Raw genomic sequence first — 18,455 nt, forward strand, 5'->3', positions numbered from 1 at the left:
AGGTGTGGGAAAACAACAAACTTGTAATGGAAAGGGGGAGCAGGGAGCCAGGAGAGGATTTTGAAGAGTAAGCCCACACCATGCTCACCTTACAATGGGGGTTTCTGTCCTGTGGAGCTGGGCCCAGTTTCCCAATCCAGGCATTGTGACCTAGGAAAGGGGTTTGCAGTGTCACTTAGGTTTGGCATGTCCTCCCCCCTGTAGGTGGAGATGGAAGGCCAGAGGGCCAGATTTGAGTGGCATTGCAACCCCATGCACTAGCTCACAACACCATTCGGTTTGGGGCCATTTCATGGAATTTATTCAAATTCATGGCTTCTGTGACGAGGTATGCATACCTTGCTCTAGGCAGGAAAGAGTAAATTCCACACTATGGGTGGAGGAAGTCCTGCCCCTCAGACCGCACTGGGCATGCTCCAACTGCTGTGCTAGTATAAAAGAGAACAGCCCAGCTCAGTCTGGGCTGACCACCAAGGAGGAAGGATGCTCAGTGGAGGCTCCAGCCCAGGAGCCATTACAACCATGTGCGCCAGAGACCTCTTGCCTACAGTTGACTGGCTAGAGTCAGAGTCTAAGGGAATTACCTGCACCGAGGAGCCTGGAGAGCCAGACGTCATATGGACTGCAACTTCCTATTGGGTTTCCTGAAGTGACCCAGGGAAGTGGAGTATCTCCCACCCATGTAAGGTCAGCATGTTGCGATTGGATTCCCACCTGACCCAATGGCAGACCACTTCGCCACTGTTAGGGCCCTGGGTTAGGACCCGGTGGAGCTGGGTGGGCCTGGGTTCACCTACCCCGGGTGCCATCCACTTTGGTGATGGCCCTCGGATGTGGCTATTAGGCCTGTGCTATCCTGCACTCAAGGACCGCTGTACTGATTCCGGCCATTAGGCCACACTGCCCTGTGCTCATTGATGGCCATATTGTCTCAGGCCATGCCAGAACCCAAGGGCTGCTGCTTTGACTCTGGCCTTTGGGTTGCAATGTTGGGAGGCCCAAGACAGTCTGGCAGACTGCAACCACGGTGTCAGCACATCCACAATCCACCCTGAAGGAGGACAGGGTGTGCATACACCACCACAGACGTCCACGACAAAACTGCAGCCTTAATTATTAATTGTTTATTGTCATGCTCTTTGGAAAAAATTATGATTACAAATTAAAGCTCTGAGCCTACAAATGGATCTGCGTATGTGAACACCTAATGAAAGGATATGGAGAGAACATGAGGTATACAAACTAAGGCCCTGATCCTGCAAAAGCTTATGCATGTGCTTAACTTTATGTGCTGTGAGTAGTTCATTGAAGTCATTAGAATTAACTCCCAGTATATGAAATCAAGCATATGCATAAACCTTTACAGGACTAGGGACTGATTGCTCTTTCACGTGAAATGAAGTTTGAGTGGTAAAATATATGTAACCAACAGTTCCCTACACCGAAATCCATTCCTAAAAACAACAACATGCTGGAAACAGTCAGTTTTAGATGTATATCCATAAGAAATTCACAATAGTACCTTTACCTCTTTTGAAACTGATCAATACATCAATAAGCATCTCTTAGAACCTGACTTGTTTTGTAGAAGTGATCTGATTTTTCATGAATAGATTCAGAGAACAGAAGCAAAAATAATTTAATAAAATTATGGCTTATTGCCTTAAATCCTTAATGCCTTATACATTTTTACTTGTTAACAACAGGGCGGGACCAATAATGTTTTTATGGCATCTTGTGGAGAAAGTAAAATGCAAAATTGTCCACTTTTTTGTAGAAAATTATTTCACAAATCATTAATTTCTTTCCTCCCAACTAAGTGAAACCAGCCTCAAAAGGTTCTTGCTAAAAACTGGACATGGGCAGTAATGACTTACATATTGATACAGAGTAGGGTTCCAGTTCTACAATGAAAACTTACTCTGTTCTAATACAGTCCTGCAAACACTCACAAATGCTTAATTATGACTAGAATAAGATTGCCAAGGACATGCACTAATAGTGACATACAGAATATAAAGAATGGCGGTAAAAAACCAGAGAAATAAACCCTAAAAACAGAAAGTCATAGCAGTTGTTGAAACAGGGGGAGGTGATCATAGACCTTTTCTGTTTTAACTGACTTCCCACCTATTATTGGTACTTACATACCAGGAAGTACAATAGCTGTCTCATTAGCCCACCCAATCTAGTACCACAGCCAGTGCCAAGTTTTCTGCCTAATGCCAAGAGGTATAACCCAGTACAAGCTACTGCAACAGCATATTGCCAACTTCAGGCAGAGAGATAGTTGTTGGATATGTGGGCACTTGGAGGATGAACTGATGCTTAAATCACAGAAAGAAGGGCTATAACCCCACATTTACAGCAGAGTTCCTACTCATTGCTGTGGTCTTTTAGGATTATAAACCTCCAGGATTTAAAGTAGAAGAAAAAAAAGCCTGCCCTGCACAAAATTTGCATTTGTTTGGTAGATTTTAATTTTTATATTTTTTATACTTTTGACAAATATCGATATTTATTTTTAAGCTTTATCTATTTAAATTTTCACTGTTGCAGGAAATTATGGGGGAGTCAGACAGTTGGGGGAGGCTAGACAATTATTTAATGATAGTTGATGCCAAGATTCAAAAAGTTAAAATGTTGTAAACTGTTAAAACAAAAATTGTCAACATCAGATGCCAAAATATATGAAGTAAATATCCTTAAATCAAACTCTAATAAGTTATCAATTGGCATTTTTCTTACTTTGCCTATCTATAAATTTTGATTACCACCAATGGAATTTTTTTTTTTTCGGTTTGTGTGTGCATCCTGAAATTGACATTCACTAACATTTACCAATAAAAATCTAATCCTTCCATGCCTACATTTAAGGTATAGGAATAAGCACAGATGAGCTCCCTCTTGTGGGGAAAACACAGAAAAACAGAAATGAAAGAGCAAAATGACAGGCAGCTAAGCAAAGGAGCTAGAAGATGGCAAGAAAAAAGAAAAAGTAGTGTAAACTGATCTGAGGTCTTTACAAAAAGGTAAAACCTGTGTCCATTTGCCCAGCCACATAATCACATTAAGTCAGATAACTAAGCACCATCCTGCAGCTGTTGGAACTATTCATGTAAGTCAGAGATTCCCAACCTTTTTATTTTTGCTGTGCCCTCTTTTGGAGATTCATGTCCCTTGAGCACCTCACTCAGCACAGGGGAAAGAGGGGAACCCTTCAAGGTGCTGAGTTTGAAGTCCATGCTAGGGAGTGGGATGGGGGTGGGAAAGAAGAGATAAATCCCCATGTGACAAGAGAGCTTCAGGGCTCCTCCCCGCGGAGGAGGGGAGCTGCTAGAGCAGAGGGGCCTGTGGCGACATGTGCATGGATCCCATAGGTTCGGCTCTGGGCAAGGGGTCCTTAGGGCAGGGGCAGCTCCTCAGCCTCACAGATCTGTGGAAGTCCAGGGTGACTGGACGAGGCAAATCCAGCATCTGGGCCCTTCAGTGGGCAGCCAGATCCAACCACAGGGACCACCCCCTGCCTTGCCCCCTCCCCTGGCACAACGTCCAGTCTGGATCCTCTTAGCAGCTGCACAACTTCCTTGCCTCCCCTTTGGCCTCCATCTCTCCCTGAGAGAACTACCACCTCCCCACACCTGCCGCAGGCTCTGCTGCCCTGTGGCAGCTCCCCAGGGCTGGCCTGTTTCATCCCAGCACAGTCCCCATCTCCACTACGCCCAGATCCCTACTCTCCAAGAAGATTATAAGGTGGTTAGAAAGCTGGCTAGATCGTCAGGCTCAACAGGTAGTTATCAATGGCTTGATGCCTAGTTGGCAGCCGGTATCAAGCGGAGTGCCCCAGGGGTCGGTCCTGGGGCCAGTTTTGTTCAACATCTTCATTTGGATGATGGGATGTATTGCACCCTCAGCAAGTTTGCGGATGACACTAAGCTGGGTGGGGAGAGGTAGATACACTGGAGGATAGGGATAGGATCCAGAGTGATTTAGACAAATTGGAGGATTGGGCTTAAAGAAATCTGGTTGAGGTTCAACAAGGACAAGCGCAGAGTCCTGCATGTAGGACGGAAGAATCCCATGCACCGCTACAGGCTGGGGACGACTGGCTAAGTGGCAGTTCTGCAGAAAAGGACCTGGGGATTGCAGTGGACAAGAAGCTAGATATGAGTCAACAGTGTGCCCTTGTCGCCAAGAAGGCTAACGGCATATTGGGCTGCATTAGTAGGAGCCAGGGGTGGCGAGTTTTATGGGTTCGTGGTGCTTGTGCTCCACCAATATGAGAGCACAGGGTCCCAGCTGCATCAAAGTTCGGAGCCGGGTCTCTTCCCTGGCTTCGTCAACTGCCCCTGTGCACCTCCCCCAGAGTGTCACCCCTGGCCCCGCCCGCTGCCCCTGTGCAATTTAAAAGGACTGGGGTCCCCGCCGCCACCACCGGCAGTGAAACAGGGCTAAGGTGGCTGCCTGCCCACTTGCTTGCTTGCTCTGCTTCCAGAAGCAGCCAGCATGTTCCTGCAGCCCCTGGGGGTGGGGCACATGTCCGCATGCTGTCCCTGCCTTGAGCTGCAGCCAATGGGAGCTGCGGGGACAGTGCCTGTGGGCAGCAGTGCATGGAGATCCCTCTGGCCCCCCACCGAGGAGCTGTTGCCAGAGGGGGGTGCGGGTCACTTTTGGGAGCCACCCAAGGTAAGTGCTACACCCCTCACCCTATCCCGCACCCCAACCACCTGCCCCAGCCCAGACCCCGCACCCAAACTCCCTCCCAGAGCCCATCTCCCACACCTTAACCGCCTACCCCAGCTGAGAGCTCACACCCAAACTCCCTCCCAGAGCCTTAGACGGGGTTGGGAGACAGGACTTGGACTCGTTCTGGGCACCACCAAAAATTATACAAACCTGCCGCCCCTGGTAGGAGCATTGCCTGCAGATCGAGGAAAGTGATTATTCCCCTCTATTCAGCATTGGTGAGGCCACACCTGGAGTATTGCGCCCAGTTTTGGGCCCTCCACTACAGAAAGGATGTGGACAAATTGGAGAGAGTCCAGCGGAGGGCAACAAAAATGATTAGGCGGCTGGGGCACATGGCTTACGAGGAGAGGCTGAGGGAACTGGGCTTATTTAGTCTGCAGAAGAGAAGAATGAGGGGGGATTTGATAGCAGCCTTCAACTACATGAAGGGGGGTTCCAAAGAGGATGGAGCTAGGCTGTTCAAGGTGGTGGCAGATGACAGAACAAGGAACAATGATCTCAAGTTGCAGTGGGGGATCTATGTTGGATATTAGGAAACACTATTTCACTAAAAGGGTGGTGAAGAACTGGAATGGGTTACCTAGGGAGGTGGTGGAATCTCCATCCTTAGGGGTGTTTAAGGCTCAGGAGGTCATCTAGTCCAACCCCCTGCTCAAAGCAGGACCAATCCCCAACTAAATCATCCCAGCTAGGGCTTTGTCAAGCCTGACCTTGAAAATTTCTAAGGAAGGAGATTCCACTACCTCCCTAGGTAACCCATTCCAGTGCTCCACCATCCTCCTAGTGAAAACGTTTTTTCTAATAGCCAACCTAGACCTCCCACATTGCAACTTGAGACCATTGCTCCTTGTTCTGTCATCTGCTACCACTGAGAACAGTCTAGATCCACCCTCTTTGGACCCCCTTTCAGGTAGTTGAAAGCAGCTATCAAATCCCCCCTCATTCTTCTCTTCCGCAGACTAAACAATCCCAATTCCCTCAGCCTCTCCTCATAACTCATGTGTTCCAGTCCCCTAATCATTTTTGTTGCCCTCTGCTGGACTCTTTCCAATTTTTCCACATCCTTCTTGTTGTGTGGGGCCCAAAACTGGACACGGTACTCCAGATGAGGCCTCACCAATGTCAAATAGAGGGGAACGATCACGTCCCTCAATCTGCTGGTAATGCCCCTACTTATACAGCCCAAAATGCTGTTAGCCTTCTTGGGAACAAGGGCACACTGTTGACTCATATCCAGCTTCTCGTCCACTGTAACCCCTAGGTCCTTTTCTGCAGAACTGCTGCCTAGTCATTCGGCCCTTAGTCTGTAGCGGTGCATGGGATTCTTCCATCCTAAGTGCTCTTGTCCTTGTTGAACTTCATCAGATTTCTTTTGGCCAATCCTCTAATTTGTCTAGGTCCCTCTGAATCCTATCCCTACCCTCCAGCGTATCTACCACTCCTCTCAGTTTAGTGTCATCTGCAAACTTGCTGAGGGTGCAGTCCAGGCCATCCTCCAGATCATTAATGAAGACATTGAACAAAACAGGCCCCAGGACCAACCCTTGAGGCACTCTGCATGATACCGGCTGCCAACTAGACATGGAGCCATTGATCACTACCCAGTGAGTCCAACGATCTAGCCAGCTTTTTGTCCACCTTCTAGTCCATTCATCCAGCCCATACTTCTTTAACTTGCTGGCAAGAATACTGTGGGAGACCATATCAAAAGCTTTGCTAAAGTCAAGGAACAACACATCCACTGCTTTCCCTTCATTCACAGAGCCAGTTATCTCATCATAAATTATCTCGTCACACAATGCACAGTTAATCAGTGGAACTCACCTGTCTTGGGATGTTGTGAAGGCCAAAAGTATAACTGGCTTCAAAAAAAGAAATAGAACAGTTCATGGAGAATAGGTCCATCAACGGCTATTAGCCAAGATGGTCAGTGCCACAACCCCATGCTCTGGATGTCCCTATATCTCTGGCAACCAGAAGCTGGGCCTGGATGACAGGGAATGGATCGCTAGATAATTGCCGTTCTGTTCATTCCCTCTGAAGCATGCCCACTAGCCACTGTTGGATGACAGGATACTGGGAGAGATGGATCACTGATTTGACCCAATATGGCCATTCTTATGAAACCCAAAAAACAGATTATGAGAGTGGGATGCAGGGCTCGCAGGAAAGCAACTGTCTTGGTCACTGGGAAGAAAGTTGAAGGAAATCTTGCTTTTTCCAATGACTTTTCGTTTTGAGAGAGGGGACACTGTCAGTGCTATGGATTGAGTGAATACGAACCAGTTTACCATGAGATAAACTGCAGGTTCCCAGTGGTAGCTGTCTGGTGCATAATTTGGAATTATCATTTGTATGCAATACTGGATTAAGGGAAAATATGCCCCTGGAGCTCTTAAATAGAATTGGTGGAATTCACAGATTTTAAGGCGAGAAGGGACCAATGTGGTCACCGAGTTTGACCTCCTGAATAAAACAGACCAAAGCACCTCACCCAGTAATTTCTGCATTCAGGTGACAAGAGGCTGTGTAAATTACATGTTGGTAATTTGTCATGAATCAGTGTAACTTCCATCCTAAACCCTCATGTTGATTACTTTCCCTCTTACAATCTCACACTTCTGCTTTCACAGCCTGCAAATTACAACAATGCTCCTTGATGTCTACATTACACCACCACATATGTCACTGCTGAATTTCGCACAATAGAATTAATTTTTGTAAAGTCTGTAGTTCTGAAAGACAATGAATAAAAAAAGACACCTATAATTCAATGGTACAGACTTTTGCAGACACATTTTAGAAGAGTTTAAGGAAGTTATTTTTAATTAATGTATTCAAAGGAAGTCAAAACTTTAAAAGTAAGTCACATCAGCAAAATGATTAAAATTATAATCATGTTTTGCAATGTTGACATGCCTTTTCTACTATAGGCTACAGCTTTCAGTGCCAGCATCATTAAGAGATTTTTCAAATTACTTTTTAAATATCCTTTTCTCCTAGGATTTTCACTTACATCTAATTAGACTACTTACCCCATGCCATGCAATTCCCTGTTGCCAAAACTGCTAAATGTTTCAATAAGTAGGAAAAGGGCATCAATGGAGCAAGACAGATGTAATGTTATTGGTTAATAATAGTGGTGTGAAGCAACTGCCTTAATTATAGAGCTCATTAATTCAGTGTTGAGAAAAAACTTGGCGATAATTCTGTTAAAATGCCTAATCTTTTCAAGACAGCATCCGATTGTGAAAAACTCATTTTACACCTTTAATAAAGAAAGATGGAATAATAATTTAACTAGCAATTATGAAAACCAACATCTGCATAAAAATAAGTAAAACTGTAGGCTATAAAAGTTATTCACCATCAACATAATAAGGATTCCATACTTCCCTTGCTCTGTTTTACCTTTTCAAGTTTACATATCAAAGAATTTGGACCTTAATTGATTTTATTTTGTCTAATTAGTTTTAAGAATGTAAACAAACATTTTATAAGTTGCAGCAGTCTCTTAGATTTTTAGCAAAACTTTTATGTAGGAATGGGCCTCAGTCATAAAGTTTGGTTCTGAAATTCCCCAGAGTTTGAAGGTGTTTGTAATTGGATCGATCACTAACTACCTGGGGTTAGGAAGAAACTTCCCTTTTTACCAGCACCTTGGCAAATAAGGATATGTAGTGGGACCAGCATTATTTAACATATTAAATGAAATTCAATATAGATAAGTACTAGGTGATGTACAGAGAAGGAAAAATTTAAATACTGATGGATCTGTACATCAGTGGTTCCCAAACTAGGGGCACTGCTTGTTCAGGGAGAGCCCCTGGTGGGCCAGGCTGGTTTGTTTACCTGCTGTGTTCGCAGGTTCGGCCGATCGCGGCTCCCACTGGCCGCGGTTCGCCGCTCCAGGCCAATGGGGGCTGCGGGAAGCGGTGGCCACCATGTCCTGTGGTCCGCGCTGCTTCCCGCAGCCCCCATTGGCTGAGAACGGCGAACCATGGCCACTGGGAGCTGTGATTGGCCGAATCTGTGGACACAGCAAGTAAACAAACTGGCCTGGCCTGCCAGGGGCTCTCTCTGAACAAGGGGCACCCCTAATTTGGAAACCACTGCTCTACATTAATTGTAATCACTAGGAAAAAACACATGGGCAACATTATAGACAGCTCTGTGCCCAACAGTGGAAAAAAACAAACAAAAGGTCAGCCTGCATTAATAAAGGGATAGAGACTAATAATAATAAATATTGTAATGCTGTTAGGTAAATCTATGGTATGCCCTCATCTGGAACACTGTTCTCTTGGGTTCCCTAGTAAATACAGTCCATCTCTCAGAAATAAAAGGCCTACAGAAGGACAATGACAATGATTAGAGACACGAAAAGTCTTCCACATGAAGAGAGACTTTAAAAGTTTACCTCGTTGAGAGAGAAGCTAACTAAAGGCACATATACTACACACCTTGCTAGCACAAGTATAAATAGCACTGTAGACAGTGAGGCATTGCTTAGGTGAGTAAAGACATGCCTGAACCCTACACGGTTCTCGACAGGCTCAAGCAACGTCTTCCCCGTCTATACTGCTAAAAATAGCAGTATAATGTCCTGCTGCCTCCTTGCCGCCGGAGCTCTTCCTTACTGCAGGGAAAGGAGAAGGAGAAATTTCTCCTTCTCTGGCTGGAGGGATAGGGTCTGGCAAGGAAAGGCAGAAGAGAAAAGCTCCAGCAGCTCCCTGCTGCCTTCCCCCTGCCAGAGCCTTTCACTGGTGTGTGTAATTATATGCTGCAGTGTGGACATAGCCTGCTTTTCTCAGCAGAGTGTAGCTACACATATCCTACATGCTGCTGCCAGTGGTGTGCAGTGTAAACATAGCTGCTGTGGGTATACGGTAGAGGTACAGTAAATACTAAAGAGGTGGTCAGTCAGGCTTTTTTTTTTTTTTAATCTCCCCCTCATTGCACAAGAACAAGGGAACATTCCAATAAAATTAAAAGATAATAAACATAAAACTGATAAAAATACTTTCCCCCCACCCAAGTGGCAAAGAGCACAGCATCCAGTAAAGGATTAGATGTTTACAATATATGGGCTATAACATCCTCGGTTACAATAGCCAAAATAATACTTATATACATATTTATATAACGACTATCAAACCACATTTTTCGTTAAAAAAGAGATTCACTAACTTTCTCACATTATGGGAAAAAATTCTCCCTTGGATTATTGTTCATTATGAGGATTTCACATCTTCTTCTAAAATACAGACAACTGATCATATCTAATGTGACAATGTCTATGTTTCTGTACGGAGGAGTCATTCATGGATATTTTCCCCTTTCTGAGTAAGGAGGAGGGAGCATCTCTATTAATAAAGCTCATGGCTCACTTGGAGGAGCCCAGAAATCCTCAGACAGTTCAACTCTTGGATGACTAGATGTTGCTGTTCACAATCTACACCAGTAAAATCTTAGAGAAACAAGAAGACAATTCAGATGTCTCCAATATACTCCTAGTCTGGGACCTGTCTTTATCATCGATAAGATAGACATCCAGCTATGGTGCCTTGCATATTTCTGTCTGACATTCAGCTAACAAGGTAGGTGACAGAGTTCAACATGAGGCAATGGAAAACTACCAAACTTTGGAGACAATGTAGGTCATTAACTACTTCAAGGACAGGGTAGAAATGCTATTTAATCATGTTTGTGTATGTGCATGCACGTGTACAGATTCACTAAGTTATTTGTGCCTTTTAAAATTAAGAGCTATATATATTAAGATGAAGAAAAAGTTATCACTTACTGACAGAACTGAGAGCAATTCTTCAACACTGCATTCAGGTTTCAACCGATCCTTGAACATCCTAACAGTTTGATGCTTCAAATAGTAGTAAGAAGCAATGCGGCCGTATGTTAGAGGTTCAATGCAACGATTATCCTGTTAGAAGGGAAGAAAATATACCATGAAATGTATAAAAACCACGTGAAAAGATTGTATTTTAAAATAGACAGCGATGAAAATGAGATTGCAAAATGGTTCAACAGCCTCACACTAGTCCAGTTGCCAAACTGATTGGAAAAACCCAGTTTTCAGCATTGACAAACTTGTGAGAGGCTCTATTTCTGAAGTCAGACATGAAATTTCAAGATCTAAGAGCAGGAATTGGGGATTCCCATTGTCTCCTTATTGCAGGAGTTTTGGATTAATGCAGGGCAAATCTATTGAATTGTGTAATAATTAGATAATTAGAGCAACACAAGAACAAACAAAACTTTGCTGAAAAAAATAACAAATTGACATTAAAGATTACCTCTACTGTATTCATAGAATCATAGAATCATAGAATATCAGGGTTGGAAGGGACCCCAGAAGGTCATCTAGTCCAACCCCCTGCTCAAAGCAGGACCAATTCCCAGTTAAATCATCCCAGCCAGGGCTTTGTCAAGCCTGACCTTAAAAACCTCTAAGGAAGGAGATTCTACCACCTCCCTAGGTAACGCATTCCAGTGTTTCACCACCCTCTTAGTGAAAAAGTTTTTCCTAATATCCAATCTAAACCTCCCCCACTGCAACTTGAGACCATTACTCCTCGTTCTGTCATCTGCTACCATTGAGAACAGTCTAGAGCCATCCTCTTTGGAACCCCCTTTCAGGTAGTTGAAAGCAGCTATCAAATCCCCCCTCATTCTTCTCTTCTGCAGGCTAAACAATCCCAGCTCCCTCAGCCTCTCCTCATAAGTCATGTGTTCCAGTCCCCTAATCATTTTTGTTGCCCTTCGCTGGACTCTCTCCAATTTATCCACATCCTTCTTGAAGTGCGGGGCCCAAAACTGGACACAGTACTCCAGATGAGGCCTCACCAATGTCGAATAGAGGGGAACAATCACGTCCCTCGATCTGCTCGCTATGCCCCTACTTATACATCCCAAAATGCCATTGGCCTTCTTGGCAACAAGGGCACACTGCTGACTCATATCCAGCTTCTCGTCCACTGTCACCCCTAGGTCCTTTTCCGCAGAACTGCTGCCTAGCCATTCGGTCCCTAGTCTGTAGCTGTGCATTGGGTTCTTCCGTCCTAAGTGCAGGACCCTGCACTTATCCTTATTGAACCTCATCAGATTCCTTTTGGCCCAATCTTCCAATTGGTCTATTTTTACTCACGGATTCTTAAGGAAGTATAAATTAGTCTTACCTCCCCGATTTCAATACAGTAGGAACATTCCAGGTCAATGAGGGATTTCTCAACAAGGTTTGAAAGGAACTTGTTCATGGTGTCATGGCTCACATCATCTAAATTATAGTAACTAGATAAATTACATAAGCACATTGTCAATATTTAACAATAAAGACATCTTCTCAAAAGACTATGAATGTAACTAGACTGCCATTCTACAAACATGCACAAGCAGCGTGGATGAAGCAAGAATCCACACCGGTCATGCAAGTAAACATAGAATTTTTCCCCTTTCGAGTCTAAAGAGAAATCCATGCTTCTTTTTGCTGACTCTTAAATGGACTCTGGGAGTAGCCAAAACAATACTAGGATCTATACATGAAAAGATAACATTTTAAGTATTAAATAGCTGAGGATAAATCAAACAATATGAAACAGTTTATTCTGTAAACTGGAGTGTTTTCCAGCTTGTTTGGCTCCAAGCTTAAATAAGCAATAGTTCTCAGGTAAGGCTATATTTCCTTTAACCAGCGAAGTGATGGAGAAAGAAATGTTTTTGTATTTTGGAATGACAATAATAAAGCTAGCTGTATTGATATATTTTGAAAACACACAGAACACCCAAGTTTTGATTTATTAAACACTAATATTTTTCAGGCTAACTTTTCACAAAACTGAAATTAATCAAAAAAGGCATTTTACATTAGGAGTATTTAGTATACACTGTAGTGTATAGTCTCCTGGTTCTTCTATTTATGTACATTTATCACACTGTACAGTAATAATATTTCTTAGCTATCTGAACTAAAGAAAGATATTTCTAAATGAGCCAGAACATTTGACTATAGCTATGCATAATAATAGAAGACTCATTGACGTTTTGGATGAACTCCTGCACTCCTTATTAGCAGAACTGAAGCCTGTGGGCCAAAACCTCAGGTTCTTATTCAGACAAAATTAATATGATTTCAATGGGAATTTTGCCTGAATAAAACTGGAGTAATGACACATGAATTTGGCCCCATATGACCACTCAAGAAAGAAAGTGAGGAATTGGCTCTACAATTGGTAAAAGGAAATGAGTATAGTCTTAAATTTTAGTTTCAAACCTTTAAAAATAAATTATGAAATCAAGCAGTGCAATTAAAACACTATTTTAAAGTATAATTCAAACATTTTTAATATAGAAAAGGTCAACAATTCAAAAGCACAATTAAAAAAAAGAGGACACTGAGCTGCTGTGAACTTATGCCTCTTAAATCTGTAAATAGTTGATTTTTTTTTACGTCATTCAAAAATAGCACATTGAAATGGATCCTACAGTTAAATACAAAATGCTTATATGAGATGCTCCTTCATTCACACTTTTGCTTCAGTTACTTTAGAGCTCTTCCGAAAATATCCCAGCATTGCTGCCACCCCTTCAGCTCCGCCACCGGTAACAAGGGAAAGTTCTAGAGTAGTCCAGCGGCCGCTGCTGCCAGCGTTTTGAACATCTCTTCCGATGGCACCAGCAGACTAGAGCCCCGTCTCCACTACTGCTCTGACTATTGCTGATGCACTGGTGTTAGCATAGGTGGGAAAATTTATAAGGAAAAATAAGTCTCATTCCACACACTCTTTAGTTAGTTGCTATAGGTTTCCTTTAATCTAGCATTAGCAACAGAGACTAGAAGTTCAACTGATTTTTTAAAATATTTTCTGTAACACTGAATTTTTAGCAGCCTCTTTATCTGATCACATGTTTTTACTTCAAGCAGCTTACCTGAGAGAAACAGCGTGTTAAATAGCTACACAAGCATCTTCTGATTTCTTTTCTAGTAATCATACACAGACACAAAATAGGGACATGATTCTCTGCTGCCTTGCATATTTAATTACTCCTGGGCAAAGTGGGTATAAAACCCAGTGTCAGTGAGTGAAAAATTCTGATCTGGTAGCATATTACAACTAATTTTGCACAAGTGTAAATGACTACAAGACCCTAATGTTTTCGGTATACTCATTTTACACTGTGTTCAAAGCAAGTATTCATCATATAGATTTAAAGCAAGAGTGCTGCCCAACTAAAAAACAAACAAACCACCTTTAATGCGTTTAGATAAAAACTTGTGTATCATAGATGATAATGCATTCAGAGCCACTGACCTGTCCAAAGAAAAGCTAATTTGTAAGAAAGTTATTCCTGTATTCCTTTCAGCAACACATCATTAACTTATCTCAGTTAATCTTCAGAATTTTTCAAACAATGTTATATTGATAAAAATGGAAAGCAGTTTACTTCTCTTTATCTTTTATTTTCATTGTCATGACTTTTTTAAAATTTCTCTTTCGGATTGCACACAGCAATACTAAAATGATCTCAGTTTAGGGCCTCATCCTGCTAATGCTCATTTCTGGGTGCAGAGTAGTACGTAGTGTTCGAAAGCTCAGACCAAAAACTAGAATATTTTTAGTACTGCTGTGTGCAGTCCTCTTGAAGTGACAATTTAGTAATGCTGTTATTTTAAAAATGAGATACGTACAGCACTAAGTAATGAATTTTTCAGGATCAGGACCTGTATTAGTAATTTAATCTTATCAAATTCTTGAAAATAGCTTTGTCACTATTGTTGTATTACATGTTCTTTGCCTAATTTGCTGTTCTTTACAGCTTAACAAGAAATCATGATAGGCAAATTTCTTCTTAGAACCCTACAAAACGTAATATTTTTGCAGACGTTTTCAGATGTTTTCTAAAATTGCTGATACCTACACTTTTGGCAATTTTGTAGGGAAAAATTTTCCAAGTTCCCAATGCAAATCTGACTATGAAAAGAAGAATTTTACAGTTATTTGTGATCTTGAGTGAAGTACTGTCAGCGTATATTAACTAGTATCTGTAATAGGGTAAATATAATATTAACCACACCCAAGGGAGCTTCTCAGTCATTCAGTGTACCTTTGTCCCAATAAATAGTGTAGCCATTCAATTGTAAAGACTATATTACTTTGTTTTCAATAATGATTTTATGAATGAGATTATATAGAATTTTGATAAATGCAGATCTGTTTGCATGCTAGTATGTTCAAAGTATATAAACTGTACTTTACATCAGTTCTGCTATGAAGCTATATTACCTAACTATTTAATTACAGATAAAGAATAAAAACAATGCCGTTTCATGCTCACTGCATTGAACCATCTAGTCATTATTTCCCCTTTGCTATAAACAGTCAGCCTACCTTTTTATCAGCACACCATTTCATTTATTTCACTGTGAAACCCAGTTTCACAATAATTGACTTGTCAGAAGCTCTAATTTATGAGGCTGGGCTCTGTAAGCCTTTTCCTATATTGGGCTCAACCTGCACACAAGCAGGGTTGAATATTTACAATGCTGTTAACAGGTGCTGAGTTGTTTAATGATTTTAATAGCCAGAAGCGTACTGAGAAAGCCAGCGGGATCACAATTACAGGCTGTTTGAACACAACAATTACTCGTCCCCTGAGAGGTGTGAAAGTCAAAGGCAGTTTTATACTAACACCATCTAGCACATGGACTAGACAGGCTAACTTCCATTAGTAGTCCACTGGGAAACAGCAATAACAAACCCCTAAGTAACATAAAAATGTACAAAGTACATAAAATTTAAACAATGAAAAACTGAAGGAACTAACTTTTTATTGTCCTTTAAAATAATATATTTAACCCCCTCCCTGCAAACCTAGTAGAGTTTAGCAAGAATAATAAACCATGAAACATGAACTTATTTATCTAATCTAAGCAAGTGTGGAATTTCATCAGTTGAGAATGATAGAGACATGTGTAGCAACATAAAATGTAGATGAAGTTACACAAAACATTTTGGATTTAATGTGGACAGTGGCAATCGTTTCCTGTTTAGCTTATATAAACCTGACCTGAGATCTCTCTGGGAAATTTTTCATCAGGCTTGAAATGGTCCTGCTATAACTGTCAATGCTGTGAAGTCATTTGTTACAGACCCATGTTTTTTGTGTTCAGGTTATACGGTAGTAATAATGACACACATAATGTAAGTGGGTTGCAAAGACAGCTGAAAATGTTACACAAATAATCTTGCTACTGTGAAGGTTTTCTTTTCTTTTTTTTTTTAAAGCAAAATCTACTAAATTCAATACCAACCTCAATGTACGCTTCTTGAGACTTACAACTCTGAAAACACAATATCCTTTAAGTACAAGCTTTAATATGGGATACACATTCAAAGTCATCTTCATATGTTCTTTCCCTTGGCTTGTGGCCCTAGGCAGCCAGAGGAATTCATTGGAAGCGGCACCTTCTGATCACATCCCTGGCAGTGAGATGTCTGTGGTGAATCCATGTTATTGAGCACATCACTGTTAGGGGAAGCACAGTATGCAAGTCCCAGCAGTGTCTGTGGGTGTTTATTGTGTTGGGGACATCCTCTTGAAGTGGCTGAGATTCAATGTTTGATTGGGAAGGAAACTGCCCGGCCTCATTTGAGCCTGTTACTACAGAGCTGATGTGTTACCATTGTATGTGTAGGTTATAATTTTTATGAGTACATTTGTCTACTTATTACTGTCTCGTATTTGCTTACTTGTTCTATGACTGAAAACTAATAAAAATAACTTTTGGCAGGTTATATACTTATTTTATTGTATTCCTTTAAATAGCACCATGGTAGCAAGAACTCTGCTACGTCTCACTTTCTTGATTTGGATTATGTTTATCAGAGGACTCCAAGACATCAGATCCCACTTTCTCGGTGGTCAGAAAGGAATTTGCCAGTGGGTTTACTGCCTTAATTTAGACCTTCACAAGTAGTTTTTCTACACAAGGGAGTTTTTAACCACAAATTCAGAAATACCGGGCACCTGTAAATTTGAGGCATGGCTTGCATGTTGCTTAGATACTTTTCCTGTTGTATGCCCAGATTCATAGTCTATTTGGACAAAGCATGATCCAGAAGAGCAGCTGGATCACGTAATTTGGCTTCTCAGTGTGCAAGTTCTGGGGTCTAACAACATTCTCAGAGGAATATTTTTTTCCCATGGGGTGGGGTGGGAAATGTTCTTGTAATGTCACAATCATCATTACAGGTTAGAGCAACCATCTCATGTGAATGGGATGCAACTTGTGCATGCTAAAGGGTTGTAACTCAATTAGTTGACAATTAAATCCAAAACGCAGTACTCTTCGGACATGTTTGGAATGGAATGGAATTGTAGCTGTCTGGAATAATTTATGGATACTGCATGTTTACCTTGTTGTTGGGATGTTTACTGTATGAATATATTGGTTTAGTTTAATAGCGGGCAGTAAGGAAACCCAAGCGGGCATGGAAATAATGGCTCACAATAAGCAATCCCTGAAGCAAACACTTGAGGATTGTTAAGAGACAATGCCCAAATGTTAAGGTTTGAAGATTTTACTTTCTCTGGAGCCAAACTGCAAAACTAGTTTTGGCTGGAAGGGGTAAAGCCCAGGAATGCAGCAGAAGAAAAGAATGTTGACGGTTTAAAAAGGATCTCTTTCAAGTGAGGGAGGAGTTGTTTGGGGTAGCCAGCCAGAAACACAGGCACCTGGTTCCGGGGTCTGAAGAACTCACCATTCACAATAGATTAAGGAGGAGAAGTAAGGTCATGCTTGTGCAAACGCCCAGCACGCCAAGATTTATGAGCAACAGACAAGGCTGTACTGCAGAAATTCCTCATCATCTAGGTTTCTGACTAACCCTATCAACTTCATGACCCTTCTCTACTCACTGAACTGAAACTAATGTTTTGTGAAACTGACATACAGTACAATTTTTGCTTGGTAATGAAATGAACCAACTTCACAATCTCAAAACATGCTGTTAATCTGTCAATAAAAAGTACTACATTTCCATATACAGTCCCAGATAAGTATGAGTCGCATCATATTTCTGTGCTTCCCAAGGTAATTGGGAAGAAAAAAGTCTTGTTATACTACGTAAATAGTAACATAAGTGTGTTTCATATTTATGACGTAAAAAACAATATCCTGAACTAAAACTCAGAGGCCAAAAGTCCCAAGGAGATAAATAGGTGTTTATCAGCATGGTCTATTAGTCCTGGTTAGGGGTATTAATAAGTTATCATGCTGCAATGTAGTCCCATCCTTTTACCTCTGGACTTTGATTAATATAAATCCCTCTATTCTGATTGGCTACAGCCTCTATACTTCCCCATTCATAAGCTTTTGAGTCTTCTTCCCTTCTGTTCTTCTCATTTCACCTAACCTTCTGATACCTTTTTCCTTTGAAGAAGGCTTAGCTCCTCTTCAACTATTAAGAACAATTTCTTTTTAAAGTAAAATGAGAGAGAAAGGTGGAAAAATCTAGGGGCTTGTCTACTCTGGGAATTTTTGTACTATTGCAACCCTCTATAGATATAGGTTCACTATATGGGTGTAAAAAAATGACTTTTGCCAGCACAGCTTAACCCCAGATTGACACCTGCATAAATCATCCTGGTGAAAGTCACCTATCTTTTTGAAATATACCAAAATTAGGGAG

The 18,455-nt window shown here is 41.7% G+C and overlaps 1 protein-coding gene across 2 annotated transcripts in view; it reads right to left on the reverse strand.

Moving 5' to 3' along the window:
- ASCC3 (activating signal cointegrator 1 complex subunit 3) overlaps nucleotides 1-18,455 on the reverse strand; it is a 519,828-nt gene that overhangs the window by 59,560 nt on the left and 441,813 nt on the right. For both annotated transcript variants that reach the window (XM_084624580.1, XM_084624579.1), the window contains exons 35-36: nucleotides 11,946-12,057; nucleotides 10,556-10,690 (exon numbers count right to left, since the gene is read on the reverse strand). In XM_084624580.1, the coding sequence (XP_084480706.1) occupies nucleotides 10,556-10,690; nucleotides 11,946-12,057 (247 nt within the window). The remainder of the gene's footprint in view (nucleotides 1-10,555; nucleotides 10,691-11,945; nucleotides 12,058-18,455) is intronic.

This window comes from Lepidochelys olivacea (assembly GCF_965140295.1).
Source record: "Lepidochelys olivacea isolate rLepOli2 genome assembly, chromosome: 3".
NCBI classification, from domain to species: Eukaryota; Metazoa; Chordata; order Testudines; family Cheloniidae; genus Lepidochelys; species Lepidochelys olivacea.